This window comes from Ictidomys tridecemlineatus, chromosome 9 (assembly GCF_052094955.1).
Source record: "Ictidomys tridecemlineatus isolate mIctTri1 chromosome 9, mIctTri1.hap1, whole genome shotgun sequence".
In the NCBI taxonomy this organism is placed as follows: domain Eukaryota; kingdom Metazoa; phylum Chordata; class Mammalia; order Rodentia; family Sciuridae; genus Ictidomys; species Ictidomys tridecemlineatus.
The window spans coordinates 103816921-103836889 of record NC_135485.1 but is presented as its reverse complement, the minus strand read 5'-3'; the positions used below and the strand labels follow the sequence as shown (position 1 = coordinate 103836889).

The window sequence follows — 19969 nt, the reverse complement described above, 5'->3', positions numbered from 1 at the left end:
CACAATGAACTACTATTTATCTGTTAAAGATTACTTCCATTTTCTATTATGAAATGTATCTATCTAAAACCTCCTATTGGACAGGGTAATGTAGTAAAGTTATGAAAAGCTGCAAGTCACTGTGATATTTAAGTGGCAATTGGCCAAAGTGATTCATAATAGTTTATCATCCCTCCCTGTTCCTGGGAAAAGACTTAAAATAAAATTGTGATTCTAAAACAGTTATAACAATCAAATGCTACAATTTTTTTTAAAAACTTAGAACTGTGTGATGTATTCTTCTTCTGTGGGGAAAAGCTTTTACTTCTTAAAATTGTACTTCATTTTAGGATTAAGGAAATGAGAACATTAACTTCTAATAGATGCACTACTCCAATCCCACTCACTGCCAACATACTACCATCATGGCCACTTAACAAAGTTCTTGAAATGCTCACAACTACATATATCAACACAGACAATGTCAGCTAAACCAATCACCCAAGCTTAAATAGCAGACATTAGGAACAGAATGTGGAGATTAAACACACAACATTCAATATTTCTATAATATGGAATAAGGAGTGTTTGTGACATTTAGAGTAGTCAAATGGCAATCAGTGGTAGCCTTTAAAATCTATTTGAAAATTCTACAATGAAACCAATGCTATTAATTCCATTTTATTTTATAAGGGTCTTTGTCAAGTTTATCAGTTTGAAAACGATCCATTCATAATCACCACTTAAAGACAAAATCTCCTATAGACTAATGATTTCCATTCTGCTACCTACAGTTCACCTTCTTTGTTCTATGATAGCCACACTTCATTTCACAGGATCTGAACTATACAATTATGTATCAGAGACAAAATATTTTTCAAGTTTGCTTTCAAATGATACCTACAAAGAAGAAATGAAGTTTTCAAGTTTACAGAAAAACCATACTACAACAATTGACCAATATAAATATCTTAATACTTATTTATTCTGTTCTATTGATAAGAATACTAATGCAAATGCCCCCACCTGTACTTTCCCTATGCTATCATTCTGACACTTAAGAATATCTCAACTTGCAACCAAGATTTACAACCACTGTTCCTATCAATCAAATGGTGATGCACCAAAATCCCAATTCTCATGAATTTTTACATATTGAAATTACATTATTTACTTAAGACTAAAGAACTGGGCCTTACTTTATAAAAAAACAAAGATAGCCACATCAGTTTCATCCATATATATGATACTACCTATTCAATTTATTAAAAATTATAATAAACATAATCAAACTAGTGCTCCAAACTTATGCTGTTCAAGTGGAAGACACTACAAGAGAAGACACAATAGAGACTGCCTTGCAATAAGAAGTACAAATTCCTTCTATAGAAATGGGAGAAATAAAAGGACAAATCTAGTTGTCTAAAAGACAATTCACTGTACACATTTTATTTACAGTTTTGTACACTGTCTTAATATGAATGGGACCGCTTTTCTACTTGAGCCATTTTTAACCAAAGCAAAATAACCTAAGTAATACAAAGTGTTAAAATACAGCATAAAGATACAAAAACAGACATACTAATTCTAGTTAGGAATGTAATTATGATGTTACATTTTTTTATAATCCACAATTATGTTTAGGAAATCACACAAACATAGATCACTGATTTGAATGAAATGCATAAATTTGTAGCAAAGTTTTGTAGTTACAAAAAACAAAAAAATTACCAAAGAATGCACAAAATTAATGTTTATTCCACCTTTGTGTCATATTCCTGGATCCTTCACCAATGTTACATGAGGAAAAACAAAAGCAAAACAAATGGAAAACTGAAATCAGAATCACTAATGTTATCAAGTAGGGAAACAAATAAATTAAAATCTAGCAGCCATCAGCAAGAGTACAGCAAAGATAATGCTGTCAAAAGAAACAAAGAAAATTGCTAGAAAACTGTATGCATCATACTCTTTCAAACCAGCAAAATATGCCCCTGCATACAATGGAACATAAACTCAATTTTTTTCCTATTAAAGTATAGAAACGCAAGTTCTTTTGAATATTGTGGATGGGTAAAACTTGTTTGTAATGGTAATTCTACTAAGCTAATACAGAGTGGGCCAGGAACACATTTATGGATTCTGGGGATGATGTGGACTGTAATTCTTTGATTGGGATAGTGGACACTATAATAAAAATTAAAAAAAAAAAATGAACACAGAAGTACAAGACAAAGGCGAATGAGACTTCTCTTATATCTGAGTAACATTTAGATGGAATCAAATTTAAATGCAGTCCACTCTGCTTTTGAAGAGGCTTTGGTTCAGCTCCCAAATCTCGATTGCTTGACGCAGTCTCCTATGAGAATACTCAGAAGGTGTCTTCTTAAACAACAAACCTATTTTTAGTGGTGGAGCCGCTCTTAGTAGCTGTGTCTGCATGGGACTGATAACCAATCACTATCTTTGGAGGAAGTCCTAACCTTTCCTTGTATACTCTCCTAGAAGACAAAGAAGAAAGTGGCCATTTATTTTTATTCACCAAAACAAAATTAATTTTAAAAATTCATTATCAGTCTTAATATCTAAAAACACACTGAGTAAAATAGAAAAATTGCACACCTTTTTCCTTTTAGCTTGATTTACACTTTATATTTCCATAGCAATCTTAGTTAATCACTTAACAAATATCTAAGACCCAATCAGATATATATCAAGTACTGTAATAATTGTCACTAAACCAACAGTGAGCAAAGCAGGGTCAGTTCCTGGGCCCAAGGCATTTATAGTAGGTAGAGACAAGTAGGGAAAACACAATCAAATAATTATAAATACAAATGATGAAACTATTATCACAGGCATACTTAACTTTCATAAAACTAGGTAACATGCACATGTCTATTTCATTTTTTGACCTAAAATGTTACATTATACATATGAACACAGTTAATACTGTATACTACTATACCATTACATTTGCCATACCTAATACTGAAAAGATTAAAGAACAAAACTAAACATTTTGAGGGAAATTTATAATTTTCTCAGGATAAGTTAAAACATGCATAATTTCTGCCTTAAATATAACCCTAAAACCTTATTTTCAAGTAAGATGTTATTAGAGATGGGGTTATAGGCTCAGGGGTAGAAAACTTGACTTGCATGTAAAAGGTCCTGGATTCATCACTGGGGGAAGGTGGGGATATAAAAGAGGGACCTTGACCATTTGGTCCCAGAACATGTGACTACTGTAAAGAATAAAATGTGAATGAGTGCCAAATACCACTGTATCATACTGTATAAATCAGAGGATCTAATCTCATCTGCTATATTAAAGAAAGCTCCTTTTTAGAGTCATGAGAAAAAAAGAAAAAAAGGTGCACCTGAGGGCTGAGAACCAAAAATAAGGCTGTGCTGTTATGGATCACAAATGAATGTCAGGCTTGGCTAACAAAGACCCAGGGAAAGATCACAGAGAGTGTCATACATCAATATAGAAATCTAAACTTTTATTCTTAGAAAAAATAAAGCAAAAATATTTTAAAGAAGCAATAAAAATCAAATAAAAACAAGGGAATGTACACTTTTATGGAGCATCACCCAAAATGATACTTCACCATTCCGACTTTTTCATACTCCACCCCTGCTTCAGAAGCTTTTACTAACCTCCTCCAAATAGAGTATCTAAAAATACTTTTTTATAATAAGTGAAAATGACTACTAGATTAAAATTATGGCGTAATGCATTCCCTACAAATATAATTCCTCAATAAAAATGTCAAAACCCATAGTACTGACTCATACAAATTAGAAGGGTTAAAATATTTTTTCCTTAAAAAATTATCAAAATGTTTTAGATTTCAAAATTATTTAATGCTGACACAAATACAAAACTTTCATAAGAAAGAAACCTATATTTTTTAACTATTGTTTTCAAAGTAAAATGAAACTCCTAAACTGATGTTTTGATGCTGATGGAAAGATCTTAAATATGATAACAAATTGACGATAGAAGCAAGCCCCACATAGAATGAAACCTGAAAAAGGATTGGAAGGTATGTTCCTAGGAGAATTTATAATGTTTGAAAAATCACCAAATGAGCAATTCAAACATTTTGTGACCTATAACTACCTAGTACTTATTAACATAAAATTAAACCACAAATTTTACTAATTTAATACATTTACTAATGTAATTGTAATAAAAAAATCCTAACAATAATGTTTGAAAGTAAATGACAGACCATTTTTGCAAAAAACAAAATTTACCCCCCACCCCAAAAAAGAAAAATCTATACATGTGGATTTTAAATAGACAAAACTTAAAATGTTTATTTTCAAGTAAAATTCTATGTGGTGTACATATATGTGGAAATTTCACTATCATGTGCCAATACTCACTGAATTATGATGGTTTATACATTTGTAGTTTTCCAAGTAGCACTTTTATTCCAAATAGCACTTTCCAAATTTGAGAAAAATACATTTTCATTACTTAGTAAGTGAATAAAGTACTGCAAGCTAAAGTAGAGTGCTCTAAGAATTACATACTAGATAAGAAAAAGCAACTTTACAGGATTAGAAAAAAATATTATATAAGTAAGACAATGAGCACCAACAGGAGTTCAAAATTATAAAAATTGTCATTAAAATAATACAAGGAAAAATAATGGTTTACAAACCCAAGTATTTCTAAACCACAAGTAAAAAGGTTTCAGTTACCTTAATATTGTCAAAGTAGTAAGCAAAGAGCAAAACCTTACCCTATATGTGTAACAGCCTCTCTGTTTTCACATTCAGTAGTCCATATTGCTATCTTATCACCTTTAGCTCTAACATTAACAACAGCTCCACATACATCATCACTGTAGTCATCAAAAGATTCTCCAATAAGGCACAGCAGCTTCAAAAACAACAACAAATCCCAAATTACATCCAATAGATTATAAACCACTTAATTAGATGGCAAATGTTTCCTTCTGTATTTGTATACATACAAATAATAAAATCAGCTTTTAAATGTCTAAATTTTACATATGCATATGATTATTTGGCTTGACTGGTTAAATATTTCAGTTGTTTTAATTTTTTCATCAAATTGGGCAACTGATGTCAGGGAACAGATAGTGATGTTATGTTGTTAATATTCATTTGCCTTGCTGCTGGTTATACTTGTTGGCAAACAAATGATTAATGAGATAATGTGAAATAGCTATTCATGGTTAGATTGCCATGTTGCTTTTTCATAAGAACATGATGACTTTTTTTGGGGGGGGGAGATGATAAAACATAAAATTTATCATTTTAACCATTTTAAACACATAGTTCAGGGGCATTAAAAACATTTAACATTGGGCAACCATTATTACCATTCATCTCAAGAACTTTCTTCATTTTGCAAAACTGAAATGTCCTGACTTTTTAATAAGGAATTCTAAACTGTTATTTACTGATGACCTTTTCCAAAAGCAAAATCAACTCTATTCTTAAAAAACAAAACTAACAAACAAACAAAAAAAACTCATTCAAATATTTAAGTGCTAACTACAGGGGCTGGGGTTGTGGCTCAGCAGTAGAGCACTCGCTGAGCACTGGGTTCGATCCTCAGCACCACATAAAAAATAAATAAAATAAGGGTTTTTGTGCCCAACTATAACTAAAAAAACATTTAAAAAAAAAAAAAGAGGTTACTGAAACTTTTTTAGGTTGAATGGTATTAATAATCTGTTTACTTCTAAAAGAAAATGTAGCACACATACAGCAATGCTATAAATGGGTTGCAAATCCATTAAAAATCTTATAAATTCCAAAGTTAATGAAATGACCAGGGTAATCTTATTATGGAAGGTGGGATTTTAATTCCAATCATTTTAATTAGACTTAGTATGGCAGAATATTTCACCATACTAGCACATAAGGTATACAGGATTCATATGATAAAACAATTATTAACTTTTAAGATTTTCTAATGTGGGCATCATTATTTCCTCTTAAACTAAGTAAACCAAAACAAAATGTAATGTAATATAACAGTCAGTATTCTAAAACTGCCTTGTAATTTTAAAACCTTACTGTCTCTAGCCAAAAACGATCGAGGTCACTTCGTCTCTGCTGTTTGTTCAATGTAATGAGCCATCTTCCGCCCCGTTTGTTTTTCTCATCTTCCCACATAGGCTCAATACCATCCTACAGGGGAAGAAAACAACATTATTAAACAATATTGTGACCTGGACTTTGAGGGAGATAACCACTATAATCAGCAAGTAAAATACTGTCAACTTCTTAAACTTTATTATGAACTGCTATGGGTCGAGTTTTTATTTAAAAAAAAAAAAGCAAAAAGGACTTTAAAAATATCAGGGGTGTGACTTTGTCACCTATTAGTTATCAAACCTTGTGCTTTCCTTAATTTGGAAATGCTTAAACTTTCTGCCTAGGAGACACCTTTTATCAGTTAACTACGTATCCTTCAACACCTAGAAAACACATGCAAAACTTATGCAATTTCAGAATTAATTAATGCTGCATCCTCCAACCATCTGACAAAGTCCATTTATAAATATTTCAAGAAACCCTGCAACCCCTGACAAGCTCAGTCTACTTAAATACAAAAAGGAGGAACTGGACTGGAGGGAAGAAAATAAAAATCAGAGCTTTCATCAAAATCAATCTCAGTATGCCCTTAGAGTAATGTTCTTAATTTCTAATTTTTATACCATAAATAGAGCAAAATATGCTGATGTTAAAAGCCAAGTAACACCAATTTAATTATTAGCCTGTGCATCACAGTAGAAACTATTCTACTGTGGAAAGTTTTCTTAATGAATACCTGAATGGTCTAGTCCTATAATAAATACATGAAATCATTGATTAGGCATACCTTAAAAAGTGAGTAGTCACAGCCAGGCATTAAATTACTAGACAACTGGATATGGTTGTATAGACTAGGCAAAAGAAAAGAACAATTAAAAATATAATACGTAATGAAAGGTTATGTGCTTGCATTATACACACTTAGAAACACGAAAACTTAACACAAAAAAGTTCACATGTATTTGTTTTTCTATGAAGTCGATTTCTGAAATGGACAGACAAAACAGATCTTAATGATACGTTCAAGAAACAATTTATAATACAAACTATTTTTAATAATTTTGACAAAACATTTTGGTACACTGGTTAACTCATACAAATAATTACAAACAAATGTATATATTAAAAACTGAAAATAAAGGCATAAGGTTGCTTAAGTAAATGATAGAACATGAGGGTAATGAACAGTTTTGTTTGTTCTCAAACACTAAAAAACAAATCATCACTAGACATCCAGGCAATTCAGGAGTCTGAAACAGGAGGATCTCAGGCTCAAGGCCAGCCTGAAGAACTCAGTGAGACCCCTTCCTCAACAAATAAAACAGGCTAGGGGTATAATTTGGTGATAGAGTATCCCTGGATACTGGGGGGAAGGAAAGAGATCAAGAGAAAACATGAACCTGATCCTCAGGATTACATGACTTAAATAATCAACATCATTATCCTTAAAGTTTATCCAAAAGTAGAATGATTCCCCAAAACTATAAATTTTACTGGCTAGTTAGCAGAATGATTACTTGAAAACTTTTTTAAAAATATAATAGTTCTACGCTCTACCATCTGGAATTATAATCATTTACATATAGCAAGGAACTGATATTTCTAAACCATTTCCAAATACAAAGCTAGCAGAATAATATTTGCAATTGCTTAAACATTCACTTTCCTGATAGTAGATGGCTATATCATGTGATTCCTGTATTCTCTTACCGCAAAATTGTTTTTAAAAATTGGCAAAAGGGGGCCAGGATTGTGGCTCAGTGGTAGAGCGCTTGCCTAGCATGCATGAAGCATTGGGTTCGATCCCTGATACCACATAAAAAATAAAAAACAATAATAAATAAAATAAAGGACTGTGTCCATCTACAACTAAAAAAAAAATTTTTTTAAATTGGCAAGAGAATGCTTTGCCTATGTCAAACATTAGATGGCAGAAATTAATTAACCTCAGTCATATGCTACAGACTGTTATGCTTAGGTTCTCTTAGAACTAACTATTTAAACCTAGTATGGAAATATCTCAAAGAAGAGTTTTAAGAAAGAATTTGGCATCTTCTGATCAGATTACATAGGGTAAGACACCTATTATAATCCCAGTTTGGGTAAAAGAGCATGTTCCATAAGATTTGTGGGATCATTACCTAATGGTAACTTCCCAAACAATGTTATCAATGACAGCTTCAACTAGGCAACAAAAGAAACCTAATAATAACCATGATTCAGCATTAACACTACTAATTTCGTACAATAAGTGCTTAATATGAGAGCACATTTCTTCAATGGAATTTAAGGTGAAAAGCCTAGCTAATGCTATATTTGCCACTTCTTTTCTTATTCAGGTGCTCTAAGGTCTGTTTAGTTTATGAGAATTTATAATAGCACATTGAACAAAATATTGAGAATATACAGATTGAATCAAAACAAAAATACTCAAAGGTTGTTTTTAAGAAATTTATTAGAAAAAAGTAAGAAATTAAGAATTAATTTAGTCATTAAAGAAAGCTGAAGGATTCCTTCAAATTTCTAAATTATGGTATACAAATCCACTATGAAATGAAATTGCCTACACGTACTAAAACGTGTCAGGGCCTTGTGCTTGTATGACATGCACAAGGCCCTGACAATCCCTAGCCCCAAACAAAACAGAACAAAAAAATTGTTTAATATTAGAGAATCAGAATCCAAATTTTAAATTGTACTTTGGAGTTACGCACAAGTTTGATTCCAAATCAAAGCTTAACTAGAAACAAAATCTGAAAAACATTTCAATTTTTCTTAGTCTATCATAAATTATAATGAACTATCATCACAGATACTATCCTTTTCTTGACATTCCCTTGAATTTTTATCATTTCAGCCTGAGACTTCATAAGAAATTCCAGACATTATACTGAAAACAATTATAGAAATTGACACCAAACAGTGCTCTAGAGTCATGAGGGAGATTTATTTAGGCAACCACTAAAGGATACAAGTTTCAACTATTTGCCAAAAGTTTTGGGGCAATAAAGGATTTTGAAGGAAAGGATATTTCAGATCAAGGAATACAGAATATTCAGGCCTAGGATAATGGATAGAACCTTTCTAAAACTGATCAGGTATAATCACAAATTCAAACATTCATGAGGAGAAGACAAAAGTTCTTCAGACGAACGTTTGTTAACTTCACTCATCCCTCATCCTTCCTGTTGTGGATTCAACTTAAAAGAGAAAAAAAAATTACAAATATCCTAAAATAAATGTTTACTTACGCCCAAAAGTCTTCAACAGTATCAAACTTAGAGATCAGTCGAAGGTTTGCTTGCCAAGTTTTACTTTTATCATTTTTAAAAAACCAGAGTGCCCATCTAAAAATAAAAAGTCAGTGTCAAAAAACAGTCATCGTACACCCAAGTTGACATCAGGATTGTTCACAATAGTCAAAAGGTGAAAGCAACCTAAATGGCATCAACAGGTGAATGGATGAACAAAATGTTGTGCTGACATAAAATTATCATTAATGATATGATAAGGCAAATACTGTGATTCATCTTTAATGAAGTGCCTGGATTAGTCAAAATCAGAGACAGAGAATGGTGATTGTGATTGCCAGGGGCTACAGAAGTAGTAATAGAAAATTGTTGTTTAATGGGTCAGGGGTCAGCTATTATTTGTAAGATGATGATACTTCTGGAGATTAGTTATACAACAAGAATGTAAATGTATTTACCATTACTAAACTGTACCATATTAAGGCTAAATTTTATGTGTATTTTACCACAAATATTTTTAAAAATTGAATTGTAGTTGATATCCATTGGCAAATAATGAATACTTTTCTCTATTTTATTTAAAAAATATGCATTTTAGCTGGGGATGTAGTTCAGTAGTAGAGGATTGGCCTAGCATGTATGAAACCCAAGGTTCAATTCTGAACACCAGAGGGGGGAAAGGGGGCTTTTTTTTGGGGGGGGGTTGTACTATTTCAATAGATTCCCTGTAACATCTAAAGACCCTGAGGTTAATCTCTCAGGGGGATTTCATATAAATATGGCAGAGAAAATTACAGTGTGCAAAGAACTATATGGTAAGAGATAAATAAGCACAAGGAAAAAATAGACTAGACACATACTTAGCCATAAAGGAAGGTTAGAAACAAGAAGGCTGAATTTTGAGAGGAACAAACAGCTATCAGACAAAGAGGAAGAAATGGGAGTGTTAGGAATAGGAAAAACTATTAAATTTGATTCTACATTTATTGAAACATACAACTGGGAACACAAATGGATTAAGTAATACTGCAAAGATATGTTCAGAAACAATGTTAACCAGTTTCTATATAACTGTATATACTTCCATTTAAAAGTTTTATTCCTAAATAATTATAATAGTACACACACACCTAATATTACATATACTAATTTCTCCTATACTGATAATAAACACAGTAACATTACAATAAAATGTATCATCCCAAGATGATTCACCTTTAGAAGAACTGAATTTCAATATTCTCTGAAATGTAATACAGTAAGCCCTTGGTATCCAGGGTTCAGCATCCTCAGATAGAAAATACTCAGCTTAAAAAAAACTTTTGCCCATATTGAACATATAAAAAAATCATTCCCTAAGTACAGCACAACAACTATTAACATAATAGGTATTATAAATATAGGAGGCTGTGCAAAGGTCAAATGCAAACACTACACCATTTTATATTAACTTGAACATCATTTGGGGTTCCACAACCAGAGGGAGGACTGTAACAAAGGTAAGTAAAAGAGAAATTCCATGTTTTCATCAATATAAATGATATCTGAAGGGCTTTCCAAATTATATATTTTATAGTTCCATGATTGATGCCTAGTACCACAGTTAGACACAAAAATGAGATGCATATGAACATGTGCTTGAATAATTTGTATGTATTTGCCCATCACTATTAAAGGGGAAAAAAAGGCAGAACAACTATCACAAAATTTGCAAAATAAAGTACGATATTCTAAATTTAAAACAATAATATGGTCTCTTTTAAAAAGAAAACTGTGCTTAGCCTTTAAACATAAAGGTTTATAAAATAACTGGGAGCTGGGTCCCGTGGAGCATGCCTATTATCCCAGTGGCTTAGGAGGCAGGAGGATGGAAAGTTCAAAGCCAGTCTCAGCAAAAGCGAGGTGCTAAGCAACTCAGTGAGACCCTGTCTCTAAATAAAACAGAAAACAGGGCTGAGGATGTGGCTCAGTGGTCAAGTGCTCCTGATTTCAATCCCCCCCCCGTACCCGCACCCCCCAAAAAAGGAAAGAAAATAACTGGGTTACTAGACAAAAATGTTTGTACAAGAATGTTTTTAATTTTAAGACTGTTAAAGTGTGGTTTGCAGACCCCAGGGGACCCTTTTTCATATATAATTCTAAGACACTATTTATCATTCACTATTGACAATGTGCACTAATGGTACAAAAAGGATAAATCTGCTGAGGCCTTAGCAAGAGACAGAGACACCAAACTATACTAATAGTCCCTGTATCCTTTATCAATTCTGCCAGGTTCATTTAAAAATGTCTTTGACAAAACAATAAAAATTATGTTCTTGTTGAATTTTTATTTGTTTTCATATTATGCATGTAAAGTACTTCTACAAGGCACAACAAAATATGACACTTAGACAACTATTTGATTTGTGAGGGGAACTAGCCACTTATATCATATTTACTTGAACAAAATAACTGATAAGCCATGGTTATTGCTTAGGAAATGAATAGAGTCTGTGACTTAAAATTTGAGCTTGCAGGACAAAAATTTTAATTTTGGAAAGCTTTCATTTGACACTGTAAGCTGACAATTCCTAAAAATTAAAGACTTTTTTGATGAGCTCAGAGGTATGGTAATGAATTATTATTTCAAATTTCTACACAATGAAATGTGTTGACATTCACAGTATCTACTCGCTGAATCAATTATTTCCCAAATGATTAATGTATGATCACACATAGGTAAAATACCCACACCAAATGCAAGGAAGACCATGGATTTTTAACATAACATTGTAGGAAAAGTTCTTGAATATGGTTTCAGATTCTACACTGCAAGTAATCTATAATAAATCTAGTATTGGGGGAAATATCCATAATTATCTTAGAAGGCTACTTAAAATTCTTCTCCCTTTTCTAGCAAGGTAGTAGTGTGAGACCACATTTTCTTCTTATACTTACATTGAAACAACTAATCTTCACAGATCAAATGCAAAAGCAGCTATGAAAATCCAGCTGACTTCTAGTAAGTTATGTTTTTCATTAAATAGATTGCAAAATGCTACTTTTCCTTTGTGTTTTTGTTTCAAAAACAAGATATTTATAAGAAGTAAATAAAGAGAAAAACTACCAAAATTTAAACCATAAGGCATCATTTTTCTTAAAAATGATATCTGCTCTTTTACACAAAAAGTAGATTTTAGAGAAACTAAAATCTCCAGAGTCTTCATTTTTAGGATTTCATACATTTGTTTACTAGTAACACTTCAGGAATCTCAGAATTCTTTCAAGCTGGAGGAAATACGTACCTTGATTACTTCTTTTCACAATAACACTACTAAGAATTGTGCTAACAACTTGAATGAATATACAGAGATACCACTGAAAATAGTGAGAAAAAAAATTCTGGAGCTACTGTCACACTGAATTAAATGAAACTGCAGTTCAACTTATTACTTGGGCAGAATGCCTCCCTAAGAAAGGATTTTACCCTTCCAGAATTATTTGACTTTTGAAGTTTCACTATCTGATAATCCCCATTTTCTAGTAAAACTGATGTGTTCCTCACTGAAGGAGACACTGAACCACAGGTGTCCTGTGAGAACACTTCATAAAGTATGTTTGGATTATTGCTTTAAAAAGTTTCCCGTGATAATGAAAGACTAAAAAACATACAAAGACTATAAAGAGGTGCTGGGGCTGGGGCTCAGTGGTAGAGCACTTGCCTAGCACATATGTAGCACTGGGTTAAATTCTCAGCACCACATAAAAAAAATAATTAAATAAAGTCATTGTGTATCCATTTACAACTAAAAGAAAATATTTTAAAAAGACTGTAGGGGCTGGGATTGTGGATCAGCGGTAGAACGCTCGCCTAGCGTGCACGGGACCCGGGTTCGATCCTCAGCACCACATAAAAATAAAGGCATTGTGTTGTGTCCATCTACACCTAAAAAAATAAATATTTAAAAAATAAAATAAAAAAGAATGTAAAGGGAAAATATTCTTTTAGCTAAAGGAAACTTAATTATAATAGGCCTCTTTCAAGTAATCATAATAAGATCTGCCCCCCAAAAAATAAGAAAAAATAAAAACAACAGGAATTGAAATAAAACTTTTAAGATCCTCAATTAATCCCACCCAACTTTTCCTCTAGGTTCTTAAGTTGCCACCATTTCTGAGTTGCCACCATCAGCGAAATCAAGTTAATTTTCATTACACAATCCAGAAAAACAATCAGAAAAACAGAAACAGTATTAGTGAGAAGGAGTGGGTAGTTGTGGAAAACTACACATAATGAACGTTGACTTCCTACTATACTGTTAACTATGAAAACATCCTCATCTCCCCCCTTCTCCTTTCCTAACTTGTCTCTTAAATACAACCAACTCTAGTCTGTCTACACCTTGTACCTCTCCTTTTTCATTCCAACTTTGAGTTACCTGTGCTTGCTTTACATATTTGTATATGCCTTATTCACTCTTCAAACTGCCCCAATTTGTATCATCTACACTGTAAAAAAAAAAAAAAACTTTCCCCCTTTAAAAAAAAATGACTTATTTATTCATTTTTTTAATAATAGCTATGTGAACCTTTCTTTATTTGACCTTTTAGGTACATATGGTATCCTAAAAACAAACTATTTTGTTTCCATGATCCTCCACTCCCACAGTCTAGTCTACATCCTTCACAGGAACTGTCCCTCAACACAAACCCTCTATTTGTTGATATCTCAGACATTTATCTTGAGTCAAGTTCACTTCTCCTTAAGAGAATTAATTACTATTATAGCTTCAATTACAACCAATACAGATGAATTTCAAACCAAACTCTAATCTAGTTCTGAGCTCAAGATTCACACACAAAACTGCCTGATGTTCATGAGTCATCCAAATGAAAACAAAAGCCTCAACCTGAGCATACAAAAACTAGTCTCATCTAATTTTCCCCTTCAAACCTAACCTCTTCACCATTTTCCTTACTAAGTCAGAAAACCTAGGTGTGTGAGAAAGCTTACCTGTTCTGTAGAGGATGTTTTATATAGTGTTCTGGGTTAGCAACCTCCTGATTAGATTCTGTTTTCTCCTCTTCTGTAGGCGGGGGATTAGGAGTAGGGGTGGTTTCCTAATGGAAACAATATAAAACATTATTCTAATTAAACTTGAGCCAATGATGTCATTTTTAAGGAGAAGGAATCAGAAAAAATAATTTCATAGAACAGATCAAAAACCAACCTCTAATAACCAGACTCTTCTTCCTTCCAGTCTCTTCATTAAGCGAAAGTTTCTCAAATTTTAAACTATAATTTTTATGAAATACGCAGTATCCACCTACTTGTCCATTTTTTAAATATCAAGATTAAGCAACAAAATTAGGAGAATCAACTATTTTCTTAACATGTCATATTATTGTATATGTTATTATTATTGGGGGTAGACGAAGGACTAAAACTAAGTTTTGGAGAGTATAACAACTATAAAGCAATGGCAAAAAAAGGCTTTGTAAAGTGATCCAGCCAATGATACAGAGGTCCTTGCCTTTACGTCATACTGTTTACCTACTCTGTAACTTCAAAGTTTAGCAACTTGACATTTTCAATAATCAATATGCAAAAAAAGAAAGTGGCTTCTTTTAGGTTAGACAAAATGAATACTGTCACCTAAAAATATCAGAAAGAAAAGGAACCTGAGGACAACTTAAGTATTCACCACATTCCTCCTATTATTATTGATGCTAGTGTAAACTGATCAAGAAAACATAAAGGAAAGACACCAGAAGCTGAAACAAAGACACCAGAAGCTGAAACAAAAGTTGCAGAGTACAGAGATAGGGCTACAACAGTGTTTGGGTATCAGATTTTGAGTTGTTTTGGTGATTCCGGACATCAAACCCAGGGCCTTGTGCATGCTAGGCAAGCTGCTCTGAGTTTTTACTGTTAGGGTGGGTATCAGATTTAAACTGAACTAACAAAACAAAGTCAGAGCAGATATGCTCTAAAAGATCTCAAACCAGATAGGTGCTTAATACTTGTTTTAAAGAATGCATTTTTTTCTTATCAACTTAGGATATGTACAGCAACTTCATTCTACTACCCTGTAAAGTTACTCAGATCATGGGCTATGTCTTGATTTTGCTCATAATTATATTGTTAATGACCACAGTGTTCAAACTCAACAGGAACTATGAGCTCTTAAAACTGAATAAATTCAAGCCAGGCGCAGTGACTCACACCTGTAATCCCAGTGGCTCAGAAGGCTAAGGCAGGAGAATCACAATTTCAAAGCCAGCCTCAGCAAAAGCAACTAAGTGAGACCCTGTCTCTAAAACAAACAAACAAACAACAACAAAAAAAAAACAAATAGGGGGCTGGGGATGTGGCTCAAGCAGTAGCGTGCTGGCCTGGCATGCGTGCGGCCTGGGTTTGATCCTCAGCTCTACATACAAACAAAGATGTTGTGTCCGCCGAAAACTAAAAAATAAATATTAAAAAAAAAAAATAGGGCTGGAGATGTGGCTCAGTGGTCCAGCGCCCATGTTCAATCCCTGGTTACCCACCTCCACCAAAAAAAGAGAAAAAAAGGAATTAAAATATTTACATAAAAAGATTCAAAATTTACATGCCATTAGGAGTGCAGTTTAAGCTTTATTAATAAGTATCTAGTAATCAGCCAGACATTACTAGACAAAGAATTTTTAAAAGACAACTAAAGATCATCCCTAAAAGACATCCAAAGATGACATCCACAGAGACTTAGTAACGACGATTAATATGGTAAAACAGAAGATGGGGGATGGGGATGAAATTAAGAGTTATTTGAAAAGGGAATTGAATCTATTTTTTAAAAGAATCAAGAGTTGTGGCTCGAGTTGTGGCTCAGTGGCAGAGCACTTGCTTAGCATGTGTGAGGCACTGGGTTTGATCCTCAGCATCACATAAAAGTAAACAAAATAAAGGTATGCTGTCCATCTACAATTACAAATTTTTTTTTTAATGAAGACATCAAAACATAGTTTTGAACAGACAAGACTCTACCACATCCTCTCACCCACCCACTCAATGGGCCACTCCCAATGGATTCCAAGTGAAATGAATATCAAAGGCAGTCTTCAGCCTATAAGCAATAGGATCCCAGATGGAATTTTGGAGATGTCAAAAAGAATAACATATCAAAAAAGGTTAAGTATTTGGGTAAATGCAGGAAGGATCACCAGTGTAAAAGAGCAATAATACTGTCACGTGGGTTTAAAACAATGATGAAAACAATGATGATCCCACCAAAGGGTTTGTAAGGTTGGGTATGCCAGCAAAATATATCCTTCTTCCAAAAGTACAGTACAGATTGAATAAGTAGCCTTTATCCAAAATGCCTGGGACCAGGAGTGTTTCAGATTTAAATTTTTTTCAGAATGAGATGTCTTAGGGATGGGACCTCAATCTTAACTGGGAAATTTGTTTCAAACATACCATATAAACACAATTTGAAGGTAATTTTATATAACATTTTAAATAATTTGTACAATAAATTTTTATATTGAAGTTGAAGGAGTTGGAACAGAATTTCTTCCCTTGGTGACATTGAAGAAATCAAGAGTTGTGCACCTGTGTTTTAATGGCAACCTGTCACATAAGGGCAGGTTTTTCCTCTTGGGCTCAAAAATTTTCAGATTTTGGAGGCTCAACCCGTAGTTGTATCCTCATTATAAGCCACATTTTCACAACTTTTATTTAAACCTTTTACCTCAGCAGCATTAAAAAATGAAGCAAATGAGGAATTACAAGTTTCACAGAGTCCAAAATATCATCTTCTAACTCATTTAATGCTTTCCTTCCATTATTCTTCTTTTCACTATTAGAATAATGGAAGACTAAGATAATAATCAAATCTATGAATATATAGAAAGAAAAACTAAGTAATCAGGAGAAAATATGCTCATTTCCTAGAATTTAGAAAGTGTTCTTTTAATTTTAAAAGTCTTGCTTTAAATAATTGACGTAGTTTTTTTTAATCCATTTGATGCAGCTTTGAAGAACATAAAAAATTTGTACCTTTCCTAAGTTAACTATAGTAAAATTAGCTACCCACTTTTAAGTACGTGTGGAAATATGAAACAATAAATATACTAATTTAAAATCTTCTGATCATCACTTTTAATAGCAATTATCTTAATATGTAATATTAAAATAATTGTCTTGGGGCTGGGGTTGTGGCTCAGTGGTAGAGCGCTCGCCTAGCATGCGTGAAGCACTGGGTTCAATCCTTAGCATCACATTAAAAGATATAAATAAAAAATAAAGATATTGTCTCCATCTACAACTAAAAATATATTTAAAAAAATAATTCTTAATTTAATAAGACAATATAGCTTAACATGCAATGTTAAGCTAAATGCTTTGAAAAACCATAAAATATTTTTTCTTATTATAAAAACTTTTAATTTTGAATCAAATAACAAAGCTGTTTTTCCTTTCTTAAAATATTTAACTTCGAGGGGCTGGGATTGTGGCTCAGCAGTAGAGTGCTTTCCTAGCATGGGCGGGACCCAGGTTCAATCCTCAGCACTACATAAAAATAAAGGCATTATGTTGTGTCCATCTACACCTAAAAAATAAATTTAAATAAATAAATGTTTTTTTAAAAAAATATTTACGTTAGATAAAAATAAAACAAAATATCCATATTAGATATTTAAAACTTTCAGTCTGATTCTATGGGGATGGTTCAAATTCTATGAGGAAGTCTTATACTGTTTCAATTTTTGTCATTAGAAATTAATAAATGATATCCAAAACAATGTCACTCTGTATTAAATTCTTTATTCAAAAAATGGTTAACAATTATGGAAATATGCCTAATCAGAACAAAGATATGTATTTTGTTTTTAAAAGAATCAGAACAAAAAATGCTTTTAGGTCATTCCTCAGTTAAACATAAATATTAATCAAATGTAACAAATCCTCCAATTTGTTCATTATTTATTTTAATTTGTTAAGCACATTTAATATAAACTGTATATAAAAATAAAATTTAGATATTTTGAAGTTAGACCTCCTATTAAGATTCTCTAATTAATTCAAATGAGGCATGGGATTTTGGATAAATGGTAAACTAAGTAGCCAGGTTATAGGACAAGTGTACCACACCAAGGAAATTCTCTCTGAAACTTTGTAAGGTTTCATGGGATGAATTTTTAAAACTGTTCCAATCACTTTAAAAAAAAAAAAAAAAATCTGCTCGCCGCCATCCCCAGAATTGGGGAATGAACACAGGGGACCCACCACTGAGTTATGTCTCCACCCTATTTTATTTGAGATCATCTTGCTAAATTTCCCTTCAACTCAGCAATCCTCCTACCTGGGATTACAGGCATGTACCAGTTCAATCATATATTTTTTAAATATTGAAGACAGGAAGTACAGATGATCACGTGGGTATGTATGGAAACTAAGAAACACTTCAAAGAACAATTCTCTAAGAGATACAAACTTGTTTTCAAGGTTGCTTCCTATATAGCACAAATAGTAAAATAGTTTTAAATTTACATTCAATTTTAAAACAAAACTCTCTAATGAAAAGTCTCACCACATCCCTCTCCCTATTATTTAAGGCTGGTGGTATACCAATTAGAAAATTTCATGAGAAATTTTGTCTTAACATCCATATTTTCAAATGACCTGGACAAAAAGTAAAGGTTAATTTAATAATTGACTACTTTCAAAGTAATCAATCACATTTTTAACTTGAAAGACAACCTCCCCTTGAAAAGCCATTGTATAATGGGTAGAATAGGGAGCAAGTGGTGCTATGTTTATCTAGAAGATGGTAACCAGTATACCTCAAAGACAGGGTTCGTGAAACCAAAGATATAGCTAGAATGGTAAGTTGGAGTGAGATTTTGATAGGCGCCTCAAAGGTCAGGCAGTATAAGTCATTAACTGGAAGGTAAAAGAGATTTAATATAGATGGCAAGTAAGGAAATAGAAAAAGACAACCAGTTTATATACAAAGTATTAAGACTGATTTTAGATTTGCTGCATTTGTTGAGGTTCAAATAAAAATGTTCAGTATTATAATTTAGCAACTTCAGCTCAGTAGGTGGTCTTAGCAACAGAAGTTGACAGGGGAAGAAAAAAAATCAAGCAAGAGTAGGGACAAGTCACAAAGGATCCAAGGGAGCATTTTAGTACATTCAGCAAAAATTAGTACATATTATCATATTAGCCCTATAGAATGATCCTAATATAAGAAAGCTAAATATTTCCCAAATCTAGTGCTATTACTCTGCTTTCTCTCATAAATCTGACTTAATTTTAAATTCTCAATATGTTCAAATCTATTTCCTCCAACTACAAAACATGCTTTTTCATTGCTTTGAATATTCAAATTTCTCACCAACTCTTAATCTAAATATACATATAACTACCTCTTCTAGAAATAATGATGAGCTCTCCTCCCTCAAGATACCCGTTTACGTCCTCCATTACCTTCATACAACAAATATTTATTCCTAAGAACTTCCAGATTCTCCTCCCCAACATTAGGAGACACAGCCCAATCCTTAATTTGAAGTATATAAAAGCCAATGGTTTGCTGAATAGTCCCTACGCACTAAAATTGACCTGAAGCAGTAATTCAAAGTGTGGTCCATAGTACTGGTGGCTCACCAAC

The 19969-nt window shown here is 32.6% G+C and overlaps 1 protein-coding gene across 1 annotated transcript in view; it reads right to left on the bottom strand.

Annotated features, from left to right (window-relative positions):
- Positions 1-2119: 2119 nt before the first annotated feature.
- Eif4e (eukaryotic translation initiation factor 4E) overlaps positions 2120-19969 on the bottom strand; it is a 36516-nt gene continuing 18666 nt past the window's right edge. Inside the window, exons 2-7 of the mRNA XM_005325763.5 lie at positions 14320-14426; positions 9324-9419; positions 6860-6923; positions 6052-6165; positions 4743-4882; positions 2120-2480 (exon numbers count right to left, since the gene is read on the bottom strand). Of these exons, the coding sequence (XP_005325820.1) occupies positions 2366-2480; positions 4743-4882; positions 6052-6165; positions 6860-6923; positions 9324-9419; positions 14320-14426 (636 nt within the window). The 3' untranslated portion in view covers positions 2120-2365. The remainder of the gene's footprint in view (positions 2481-4742; positions 4883-6051; positions 6166-6859; positions 6924-9323; positions 9420-14319; positions 14427-19969) is intronic.